This window comes from Marmota flaviventris, chromosome 11 (genome assembly GCF_047511675.1).
Source record: "Marmota flaviventris isolate mMarFla1 chromosome 11, mMarFla1.hap1, whole genome shotgun sequence".
In the NCBI taxonomy this organism is placed as follows: domain Eukaryota; kingdom Metazoa; phylum Chordata; class Mammalia; order Rodentia; family Sciuridae; genus Marmota; species Marmota flaviventris.
The window spans coordinates 7,176,102-7,188,710 of NC_092508.1; the positions used below are offsets into that span (position 1 = coordinate 7,176,102).

The 12,609-nt window shown below is 43.3% G+C and overlaps 1 protein-coding gene across 9 annotated transcripts in view; it reads right to left on the minus strand.

Annotated features, from left to right (window-relative positions):
• Window positions 1-12,609, minus strand: part of Dis3l2 (DIS3 like 3'-5' exoribonuclease 2) — a 332,047-nt gene that overhangs the window by 69,208 nt on the left and 250,230 nt on the right. For all 9 annotated transcript variants that reach the window (XR_011709223.1, XR_011709224.1, XR_011709225.1 and 6 more), the window contains exon 12: window positions 10,166-10,273. Coding sequence is in view for 6 of the 9 variants with exons in the window: in XM_071619543.1 (XP_071475644.1) it covers window positions 10,166-10,273 (108 nt within the window). In the remaining 3 variants the exon portion in view is untranslated. The remainder of the gene's footprint in view (window positions 1-10,165; window positions 10,274-12,609) is intronic.

Here is a 12,609-nt window from a genome sequence, read left to right on the forward strand (position 1 = left end):
AAGAAGCAAATGTACCTCAAATGCATATCAACTTTCTATAGTTTAAAGAGACAACGGTGTGAGGAAACCTTTGAACACTGTGTCCTAATACCATTCAAATGTATTTTAAAACTTATCCTCTGAAAAATGTCAGCCCCTTAGTAAGACACCTCTGGTTCTAAAAACTGCTAATGGGGTTAATTTATAATTTTAAATAATAAGATGTAAAATCACTTCTGCAGCAACTCTGAGTCCCATCTATAAAATGTTTAGTTCAAAAGACATCTTAGAAAGAAACATTTTCCTGACTGAAGCAAAACCAGGCTGTTTGAGTGGCAACGGCGGGAAAAGGGGTGGGTAAAAGAGAAGCCAAATGTGCCAAGAAGAAAGCATCTGACAAAGAAGTGGGCAGAAAGAGGAGGGCTGGAAGACAGCAAGGGGCAGGTCAAAGGAAGGACTGCCTAGTGAAGGCCTTGGAAGCAGCAGGCAGAGGCTGGGGGGTAGCTGAGGAGTAGGGGACTCTTCCACTAGGCCCACCCCCGTAGTAGGCCCAATGTGATGGGGTGAGACCCAGGTTTTTCTTAAAAAACATGAGAGCCTGAGCATACCTGCAATCCTAGTGACTTGGGAGACTGAGGCAGGAGAACTGCAAGTTCAAAGTTCAAGTTCAAGGCTAGCCTCAGCAACTTAGCAAGACCCTGCCCCTCCCACAAGCAAAAAAAAAAAAAAAAAAAGCCTGGGGATAGAGCTCAGTGGTAAAGTGTCCCTGGGTTGAATTCCTACTACCAAACAACAACAAACAAAAATAACAACTAACCAATCAAACAAATATAAAACTTCCCCAAAACAAAGAGAGCCACCAGGCTAAGATGAAGTTGTAACTAGCAAGACTTGTGCCCCAGCAGCAGCAAGCTCCATTTATACCTGAGAGCTCACTTGCTCCGTATTGGCACACAGAGGCCACATCCTGGAGTGTTCCATGGCTGCACTGTCGGGGTCCCAGAGGAAGCATGCAGAGGCCCACCAGAACCCTCTGCCCAGGGCACAGGCTGCAGAGGGCCTCATGTCTGTCAGCCTGTTTTAGTTCCTAAGTCAGTTTGTTTATGTGCTAGAATTCTCTCCAAGATTTATTTGTATAGCAAAAAATGCCTAAGTGTACTGAGCACTCTTCTGCTCTCCAAGGTGGCCTGCCATTGAGCTTGCCCACTGGTCCTGAGGGCTAGAACCAGGTCCCTTCCCATTCTGACCTGTTGACAGCTGTCTAAACTTCTGAGGAAGGAAGTGGAGGAAGTTTCCTCGAATTGTTTGCCTGGCACACCAAACCCTGAGAGCCGCAGGAAACGTGAGGAGATCCCAGAGGCTCTGATGGTGCTGAGGCAGGAATTTCATTCTGGTAACAGTGGATGAGGGTGCTATGCCCGAGCGGGCCTTGAAAGCATCCCCTTTCCCACAGGGCAGTGGGAGGAATCCTTAAAGCTCATCTTTGAGAGGCCTGAGGGTGTGGGAAGGGAACTGGAGGCTAGGGGGAGAAAGCAAGGAAGGAAAGTGGGAGTGCACTTGTTTTAGAGCCCAGGACAGCCCACTCTGTTCTTTCTGATACTCAGGAGCCATGTCTTCAGGTTCAAGTCAAACCCACTGTTAATAACATCAAAACGTGGGAGAAAAGCTGATTAAAAGGAATTTTTACCTCCTGGCATGACCATCTTATAAATAATAAATGTCTTACTTTGTTTCATTTCTTGAAAATATTTCATTTTGAATTCTTATTTTAAGTCCAAGCAAAATCTGTTCAGTTCAGTTCTGTGATTCCCCTGAAGTGACCTTAGGTAAGCCATCTCATTGTGCCTTCATTTGGAAATGGGACATGCAGGGCACAGAACACAGCAAAGTTCTTCCCAAAGCACCCTTGTCCCAGAGCTGTTGCTACAGGCCTGAAATAAAACAATTCTGCTCCGCCTCTGGTAATGACTAAAGATAGATATTCTGGGAACTTTCTCCTTATTCTCAGAACCAGTTTTTGAAGCTATTGTCTCATGGGAAGCTGCATGGGCAAGGTTTCCACTACAGCGTCCGAGGATGAAACACATCAACCAGTGAGTGCTCTGCTTCTTACCACCAACTGAAGCCCCAGGTTGCATGATACTACACACAAGCCTTGCTACAGACCATGATGACCCAGGGAGAGCATAGAATTTTTTCTTTTTCTTTTGGCAATCCTGGGGATTGAACCCAGGGGCACTCTACCACTGACTTACTTCCCCAGCCCTTTTTATTTTAAGACAGGGTCTTGCTAAATTGTCCAGGCTGGCCTTGAACTTGAGATCCTCTTGCCCCAGCCTCCTGAGTTGCTGGGATTACAGGTGTGCACCACTGTACCTGACCAGCATTTTATTTTTCAAGTTTCACAAGATTCCTAGCAGTGGCAGATGGCAGGCCAGCAGCAGGACATGAAACTCTACAGGGGTCATTATGGGGACAGCAGGATTGTGCAGAAGCTGAATGGGGTAGTTTGAGGCTTTGTTCAACCCTCAGCACTTGGCTTGCAAAGTGGGGAAGGTTGCTGTGGATGCAATGCTTACCAAGAGACCACCTTTCTAACAAGGCAGAAAGAATAAACAGGTGTGCAAATCACTGTATGAAATATTTTCAGCATTTTCTGGGTATGGGCACTGTACTATGGGCGGAGAGGTAAAAACTCAGGAATGGTACTGCTTATAAGGAGTTTATAATCTTGCAGGATAACAGATCTGTGCACAAATGGCTCTAAAGTCCAGGGAAAGAGGACAGGTGCTGAGGGGGTGGAAAGATGGGAAAACGGATTCTGACAGGGAGGACAATGCCCTTCCATCTAAGCACCTTCTCAAAATCTAGGGCATCCCACTCCCCCACCCCATATTCACTCCATTTAGGATGAGAGACTCCCCAAATCTATCTCTTCTCCCTTGTCTTGTCTGTTCACCTTACCACTCAGCCTACAAACATAATCCAGCATCTCTCATTTGCTTACTTAAAATAAAAGAAAAAAAAATCAAAATATTTTTTTACTTTTCTAATTGGTATTATGAATTCATTATAGGAAACTTTACAAATATGGGTGGGAAAAAGAAAAATTAAAAATCTATTCACCCATCACCAGGAGATCACTACCATTTCTGTTTGGGGCTATTAATTTCATATCTTCAATACCTTATACAGTATGTGAAGACAGCAAGTATCCCCAGCATACTGAGTGGGTGGATGAGTGACTATCCCTGACTCTCGTGAAGAAGTGGCATCATAGCTGCATCTCAAAGCATAAGCTGCATCCTTGTTGGCAGAGTTGAGGGGAAGCATCTTCAAGGAAGAGGATGGAGCACATGAGAAGTCTTGGAAGCCTTGTGGCTCCCTCTTAAGCCAAATGAATCCTTCAGTAGCAAGAGGAGAGATGGAGGGGGCTGGAGGATGGATGGCAAATGGTCACAGAGGGTGGAGGTCTTTTATATCAGACTCTAGAGATCAGACTTTTGGGGCTAATTATCACATGCAGTCAGAGGAAGTTGAGTAAGAGGATGATCACTAAGGAAACAGAATAGAGGTCACAGTCTATACCACTGGTCCCAGGATAAGATGGCAAAGATGTGAACTGGGATGGTGGCAGTGGTACAGAAAGAGAGGACTGATTAGAGAGGCCCACCACAAAGGTAGCCCTGCTAGAATGTAGAACTCTTAGAGGTAGTAGATGTGAAGAAGGCTGGCCACTTTAAAGTCTGGGTAGCTTGGTTGTCACTGATGCCATTAAAAGATCCAGAGAACACAGGGTTTAAACTCAGGTTGCAACAGGGGCATTATTATTGCAGAAAGAGAGGGGAAAGGCAGAGAGGAAAGTTGATCAAGTAGATCCAACTGGATGCTCTCTGGTTTCCAAGAAGGAGAAATGAAAGTTACCAGAGGAGAATGGTGGGTCTTGAATGAAAGAGGGATGAGAAGCAGCACAGAAAGGTGAAGCCTAGGAATAAAGGTCTGGAATAGCTACCTTAGCAATTAGTAAAAGAATTCCTAAGTAGTATTAAGGCTCTGCTAAAGAAAGTCGGCCTGTACTCTGCACAACATTCTTCTCTCAACGCGTGCTTCTTGAGGCAGGAAGTAGAGTTTCCCTAGAGCTCCAGGAACAGGCCCAGACTGGAATGGCATTAGGAAGAGGTGGGTAGCAAAACTTGAGCTTAGTGGATTAAGGCCACAGAAGCTGAAGATGGGAGCTGTTGCACAGGAGAGAGCTCATCATAAGTGATCTCCACATGAGCAAAGATGCTTCAGCAAGAGAAGCAAGTCTGTTTCCAAGTTGGCTCTGGATTCCATGGGTCTCTAGCAGAAGAAAGAGAAAGCAGAGAGGAGGGGGCATCCCATTTTAAAGGCTTTTGGCTTTTGTTCTGATGAGAGACTGGAGAATTTTAAAAGAGAGATAAGACCTAGTTTAAGATTTAGAAGGCTCCTTCTGACTGCCATGTGGGGAGAAGATAAATGGGCAAGAGCCAAAGCTGGAAGAACAGCCAGGAGGCCTCTGAATTAGTTCAGGCAAGAGACAGCAGCTGGAACCCCTGCCACAGTGCTCAAGGTGATAAGGAAGGGGACAGATTCAGAGAGATTTAGAAAGCAAAGCCAAGATGACTTACTGGCAGACTGGATGTGGGTGGGGTGGATGGTAAGAGAAAGACCAAAGCAGTGAAAAAGGACCCCATGGCTTCTGGCTTGAGTAAATGGCTGAAGTGTCCTCTTTTGGAGCACCCTCTAGGTCCTAATGGATGCTGGCACATGGCAGCATCCCAGTTGTGGCAGGGGAGGCAGGCTGGGGACAGCTGCAGCCAGGGAGGCCTTCCTTGCATCCTTCTCATCTGTGACCCTGAGACTCCTACTAAGTCAACTTTGTTGCAGGTGATTTTCTTCAAAGTCTGACACAAGAATATTCACAGAGGTGACCTTGTATTTCAGGTGTCTCTGAGAACTGGTCTTTGGTGTGTAGGCCCTTATATTCCTGAGTGTCAGATGAGACAGAAGTGCCAGAGGTGTTCAGGAGGTGATAAGGCCACTGGATGGATATGGTAGAGCTGATTTTGTGGTTCCAGAGTTGCATTTTACAAAAAGCACAAAATTTACTTGGGTAACTTTTCCCTTGTGACAATATTTAATTACAAATGTCAAGATTAGAAAACAATGTTCTTAAAACAAACACATGAAAAATATGCTAAAAATAGATTCTTAAACATTTATTGACCTAAACATTGGGGCACTGGCTTGATGAAAGCAAAACTATCCAAGATTTTCTTGTGGGTGTTAAAAAAAAAAAAAAAAAGTAGTAGCCTTCCAGTGGTGGACCACGCCTACCCCAGAGAGTAAGGCAGGCCAGTAGCCTAAGGAAAACCTTCACTTTGGCACCAGGTAAAAGTGGCAGCCATGTGGGAGGAGTGGGGACACAATGCTGCTGGCCCTGCTCTGGCTCCTTCTAACAAAGCCCAAGCCCTTTTGCTAAAAGAGACTATAAGCAAACCCAGCCTCCTGGCTCTGGCCACACAGGCTTTGAGTTCCTTCCTCTTTATTCATTTGGGTTCTTGATGCAGGGCTGCCCTCAGGGCCTCCTCTGGCACCCTGATCTCTCATCTGATTCTGAATCTGTGCCCCTCTAGCTTAACTCAGGCTTTGCTTACTAGCATCTTAAACAAGCATTCCTTGGATACAAATGTGGAATCAGACCTTTCATTATGGGCCCCTACTGCAGGTAAGAGATACTCAGGACTAACCAACCGGTCTACCTCTCATGTGGTCCCCTGGTCTCTGGGTAGGGTATTTGGATAACCACAGTGGGCCTTGCCCTGCTAGTCTCTGTCCTTAGTTCCAACCCTGGTCCTTCCTATCTTGTGTGGTTAGACAGAGGCCCAGCACCTTTCCTGGCCCCATGCTTTCACCTGCCCTGCAGCACCTTGTGAAGAGCAGAAGCCCTAAGCACCCGGCACTGCCTCGAACAGAAACCCCAAAGGGCAACTGTGTGTCAGGGTTTGCCGCTTTCTAGTGCTTCTTTTATGACCCTCATATTTTAGAAGCACATTAGATCAGGCAGTTTTTATTTCTCGGGTCTGATCCTGGCAGGCATAATTCAGATTCAACGTTCTTCTCTGTTGACTCAAGTTAGTTTTCTTCTACAGGCTTTTATTTTCTATTTAGTTAAACTTTTGCAAAAATAAGCATTTATAAAAATATAAAAGTTATACATGTTTTCAAAAAACATTAGAAAATACAAAAAAGTAGAAAAAATTACTCATAGTTTTACTACCCAAACACAACCACAGTTGGCATTCTGTTTTATTTCCTTCTGATCTTTTTCCATTCATTTTCCCCCCATGCTTGCTCTCACCCCCACCAGAATATGAGTGCTGGCATACTGTACTCATAATTCCTTCTCTGCATTTCAGATAATGTTTGCCTCTTAAACCTTAGAAAGGAACTTTTTACCAGATAGTTAGGAGCCATAAAAACCCAAAGTAACGTGTGTATTTTTTTTTTTCATTTCAATTTGGACAAGTCCATTGGAGATACTCAGGGAAATGTGTTATGGGTTCTGGATGGCACCATGGCATTAGCGTCCATTGTTAGGTATGCTACAGGGTTGTGTTTTTTGTTTATTTTAATTTTTTTTTTAGTTGTAGGACACAACACCTTTATTTTATTTATTTATGTGGTGCTGAGGATCAAACCCAGTGCCCCATACATGCAAGGCAAGCACTCTACCACTGAGCCACAACCCCAGCCCCAGGGTTGTGTTTATATTAAAGGAAGTCCACAGTTTTTAGAGTTGCATATGAAAGTACATGTAAGTGAAAGGACCTGACTATGGTTTATTTCAAAACACTGTATCAAAAACCAAAATCTTAACAGTAGTTGAATTTGGGAGATGTGCAAAGAGCATTTATTGTGCTATTTTCTTTACTTTCAGGTATATCTGAAAAATTGCAGGTTAAAAATTTAAAAATAAAATATACATAGTTACAATAATCACATAGTTTTAAAGGCTTGTTATGAAAGACAGTAACCTTCTGTTCCCCTCTCGTCTGTCCCTCCCCATGGTAACCGCTTTTTTTTTTTTTTTTTGGTGCCTGGGATTGAACACAGGGGCACTTAACCACTGGGCCACCACATCCCCAGCCCTTTTTATATTTTATTTAGAGACAGGGTCTTCCTGGATTGCTTAGGGCCTTGCTAAGTTGCTAAGTTCCACAGATTCTTTCTTGGGGATCTCTGAGACCTTTCAGGGGTCCATGAGGTCAAAACTGGTTTCATAACAACACTAAGGCACTGCATGGCTTGTCCCATGTATTGATATTACACAGATAGTCCAAAAGCACTGAGGGGTTTGGGTATTGCTGTTTGGGTATCAATCACCAAATTATGGTCCTGTGGGTCAAATCCAACCTGCCAACTGAATTTAAATAAAGTTTTACTGGCACAGAGCCAAGCTGTTTCATTTACCTATCATCTGCTCCCCTGCTAGAGTGTGAGAGTTTCATAGCTATGACCGAGAAGGTGGCTTGTAAAATCAGAGATATTCACCATTTGGGCCTTTATAGGAAGTGTCTTAAACCCTGATCCAGGTGATTCCTTCCGTTCTTCCCTGTGTTGATTTATGTTTCCTATGTCCAATATCTTTTTCTTTCTTTTTTTGGGGGGCGGGGTATTGGGGGTTGAACGCAACCACTGAGCCACATCCCCAGCCCTATTTGTATTTTATTTAGAGACAGGGTGGGGTGGGGGGGGTGGGTCTCACTGATTGGCTTAGCGCCTTGCTTTTGCTGTGGCTGGCTTGGAACTCCAATCCTCTGCCTCAGCCCCCTGAGGTGCTGGGATTATAGGTGTGCACCACTACGCCCGATTCTTTCTCTTTTTTGATTTACTCCTTCATTCTGGTGAAGCCTATTCTCTGGCAGCTTTCTGAGAAACAGTGTACCAGAAGTACTTTTTGTCTCAAAATGTCCTCTCCTACTCTTGCAGTTTACTGAAAGCTAGGTACAAAACTTTGATATGGAGATCACAGACTTTCAGACATGGAGGTTTTCTTCACTGTCACGTGGCTTCTAGAGTTGTGGTAGAAAAGTACTAGTTATTCTGGTTTCTGATCTACTGTAGATGATCCCCTCCTGCATCTTATTCTTTGTCTCCAGGGTTCTAGAATTCTCTGGTGGTGTGTCTTGGTGTGTCTTGGAGACATGTTTCCACCACTATGCTGGCAGCGAGCTCTTCCAATCTGGAATCGTGTCTTCCAGAAACAGAGCATTTCCTAGAATGATTTTGCCCACCCCACCCCCATATTTGTTTAATTGGTATATTATGGTATACATAATGGTGGGATTCATGGTTCCATGTTTTTACATGCCTGTTGATCATTTCTTTCCTTCTGATCTCTTTGCTATTTCTAGTATACTCGTTGAGCAGATGCTGGATACCTTGGACTGATCCTCTAATTTTCTTATCATTTCTATCTCTTTCTGGGATAATTCTTCAACTTCACTTCCAACTGGAATCTTGAATCTTTTTCATTTCTTCTATCTTGTGATATAGATAACTCCCTTTAAAAAATTCTATAAAGATATCATTTTTTTTCCTTGTTAGTGTGTTTTGTCCTAGTTGCTTTTCTTTATTAGATTACTTTACCTTTCTATGTAATATTAGACACTCTCCTCTTGGTTGTCCCTTCAGACATGAAAGTGAAATACTAAAAAAACTGTGATAGGGCAGTGGGGCTCACTGTCTGTGAGCTTTACTGCAGAAGAGAGCTGGGCTGCTCCTTGGGAAACCCTTAAGGTTATTAGTATGCCTTTATTATTTACTACTCAGACTCTTCAGAGAAAGATGTTTCCATCTCCTAACTCATGGGTGCAGGCCTGGCCCCCAGAACTCTGGAGTTGGTGGAAAGAACTTTCAGTATGCCAACATTCACTCAATCCCTAGGCCCAGCAGCACCGAGTGTGTCACTGTGCCTCAGTTCAGACACCTTCCTCTGTCCTGTCCAGAGAATAAATTTCTGGTCTTCTGTGTAGAACATGGGAACTAATCTTTTTTAAAATAAACTTGCAACTGATACTGTTGCAGCCTCATATTCACCCACCCCTCCCCACCTTCCAGAGTTATCTAGTGCTGTCAATTTCTGGATTTTTTTGTTTTTGTTTTTGGCTTCCTCTGTTGCTGGCTCAGGAATCAACTTTCTCAGGACTGCTAAGTCAGTTACCACTCATCCATCTGCTACCCAGCTTCCAAAATTTTGTTGCTGTTGTCTCCTCTCCCACTCTCTTTGTCCTTGTGGGTTTATGTCTTCAAAAAAAAATTCTCTTTATTGTTGTTTTAGTGAGGTTTGGGAGGGAATGAAAGTAAATGTGGGTATTCAATCTTCCATCTTCATTTGGAGTCTCTTAATAATAATTACCTTTTTTAAAAACTTCTATTAAATATTACAGCATAAACATTTGCCATGTTCTTCCATGGTCTTTGTAATTAGCTTTAGTAACTGTATAACATTCCAGATTAGGCACCATAGTTTATTTATCATTACCCTATTCTGGATGTGCAGAGCTGTTGTTCTGGGGGAAGAAACTGCTTTTTTTTCATCTTTCTTTACCAGCTCCCTTCTTCCCCACGTCTGGGACATGCTTGCTGATGTTCCACAGTGCCCCGGGGTTTCGTACCCTGTGTCTTGACACAGTGCTACCTTGCTGCCTGGCCTACACACCTCCAGTCACCCTGCACCCTGATGCAGCACTCATCTTTTGAAATACCACATTCCTCATGAAACATTATGAGTCCTAGCAGCCGCAATTCATCTGTGACTGCCATTTCAGACTTTCCCTAGTTTGATGTTGCACATCTTTGCAAACTCTCCCCATTCATTAATGCCCTCCTCCCCCAGGCCCTGCTCCCTTCCTGCAGTGGGGCCACCTGCCTCCCAGTGCATACCCAACCTCACTGAAACCCACTTAGTCTTGGGCAAAAATCAGCTCCTGCCTCCCAGGTGGGGCTGACAGTCCGTTGAGGCCAGAGCCCTCACATTTCCTTCTCACCACCCTTCCACAGCAGCACCACAGCCCAGCACCAGGCACACCGCAGGTGATTCCCACCACTCAGTATGGGATGCTGGTAAGCAGAGAATGAATGGCAAGATGTAAGTTGTTACCTTGCCCTCGGGGGTCAGCGTCCAGATCACAGAGAAGGTCAGCTTGTCCGTCATGGGGTTGAGGCTACACAGCTCCTCACATAGCAGCCTGGGAAGCATGGGGACCACCTGTGAACAGAGGATAGCTGTAAGCACCTTTCAGCCCTTTTAGTGACCAGGTTGAGTTCTCAGGTGTTTCTGTTCCCATAAGATTCTGAGGAAAGACCACACTGTCTCAGGCTCTTCCAGGAGCCTCCAGTGTCAAGGAAATATAATCCAGGAAAGTGGAAAGAGTTGCTTACAGAAGCTAAAAGAGACACCGTAGCCATGAGAAAAGAGCTACCCTTTGCTATCCACACTCTGCCCTCTGGTTCTTCATCCATGGGTTCAACAAACCTTGGATGGAAAATATATTTTAGAAATTGCATCTCTACTGAACATGTACAGACTTTTTCTTGCCATCATCACTAAACAACACAACATAACAACTATTTACATATCACTGACATTGTATTACGGTTTATAAGCAATCCAGAGATGATTTAAAATATTCAGGAGGATTGTGAATTACATGCAAATACCATATCATTCTATAAAAGGGTTTGGAGCATCATTGGGTTCTGGTATCCACAGGAGTCCCGGGAACGAGTCCCCATGGATAGCAGGGTCAGCTACCTTAAAGGTAAAGCTCTACACTCAAGAATGACTGTAGCTTGTGGCTATAACTGTTCTGGTTGAGCAATATACTTAAGAACCCAAAGCCTCAAGACAAAGTCTTCACAGCATCACCAGAGTAAAATCAAGCTACTCCCTGATTTAGTAATTGCATATAACACAATTTACCAAATTATATGTTGGAACATTAACAGAATAAGAAAATGTCACTATTGCAATAAAGCAGAAAAGTTCTTAAGTGCAGTTCCCTAGATGAACCTTGGTCAGCCAGTCATCCATTTTGCAGTTTTAACGCCTAAGTGATTTCTTCCCATTTATCTTTCAATCCCATAATAGGATGATTTGATGGTATCCTTTTTAATTAAACTTTTTACTTTCCAATGATGATTTCTAGCTGCTCCAGAATACTACTGTTTCTCTGTAATATTACTGTTTCTCTGTAATTCCAAAGATAAAATGAGACTATACCTGTACCTCCTGAAGAAACTTCCCACTCTCTCCCTCCTGCCTTCAAATTTGCTTGCTCTCTCTCCCACATTTTCCTACTTCAGATGGAATCAATCACCAGTTACTTCTCTCCACATTCACTGAAGATCTGCTTGCTCCATGTGCTGTGTTGAGGGCCTGTGCTGACCAAGAAGGAACAGGCAGGAGGGGCCATTATGCAGTACTAGGGGTAAATCCAGCTGACTTCTTGAGTGGTAATAACAAAACCAGCCTCAGTGGTTTCTTATTCTATGTGAAGTATCTGTACCACACCCTGCTTCAGTACACTAAACATCTTTGGTATGGAAAAGTAAATTCTAGAACTCATGGCCCACATCAGTAACATCTAATTAATAGTTGTTTGGCATTATTTTAAAGGACACTACTTTTAAACATCTATTGTTAAATCTGATGAGGACCTGAAAACTTTTGGCAATGCTCTCATGGGCAACTACTTTTGAAATGTTTTTCTTGCCCTTGCTTTTGCACAGTTCCAATAAAACTATATTTTCTTTGCTAACTTGTTTAATAGTGCATTAAATTGGATCTTAATATTGAATACTTTCTCGTGGTGTCAAGTGTTTTACAGCATAGTATATCTTTACCTTTATCAACATACTGTATAAAATGGGAAGGTCTCAACTTCATACTATTTCATGGTTAGATTATAAAGATCTCACATAATTTTCAGCCTTTGAATTATGCTATGAACTGAACTGTCCCCACCACCTTAACCCCAAACATATGTTGAAGCCCCAACCACCAATTTGACAGTACTTGGATATAGGATCTTTAGGAGATCAATTAAGATGAAATGAAGTCCTAAGGGTGGGGCCCAGCTCCATAGGATTCGTGACTTTATAAGAAGAAAAAGGGAGAGAGAATACACACATTTGATCTCTTCAAGTGGGTACAGAAATGAGGCCATGTGAGGACACAGCCATAGTCAAGCCAGGAAGAGAGCTCTCACCAGGAACCAAATTGGCCAGCACCTTCATCTGGGACTCATAGACTTCAAAACTGAAAAATAAATGTCCACTGTTGAAGCCATGTAGTCTGGGTATATTGTTATGGAGCCTGAGACAGACTAAGTCAAGTTTTCTGGGTGTGCACTCCTGTATTCTTCTCTGGGCTGCATTATCAGATCATGACACCAAATATATTTTGGAAACTGGCTGCAATGCCAGTGTGCTTGCTGCTATGATATTAGTACAGGGCTTAATATCTTTTAATATCATTTTTTAAAGATAGCATAGTGTAGTTCAAGGCAGTATCTTACTTTAAGATGCAAAACTGAGCATTGG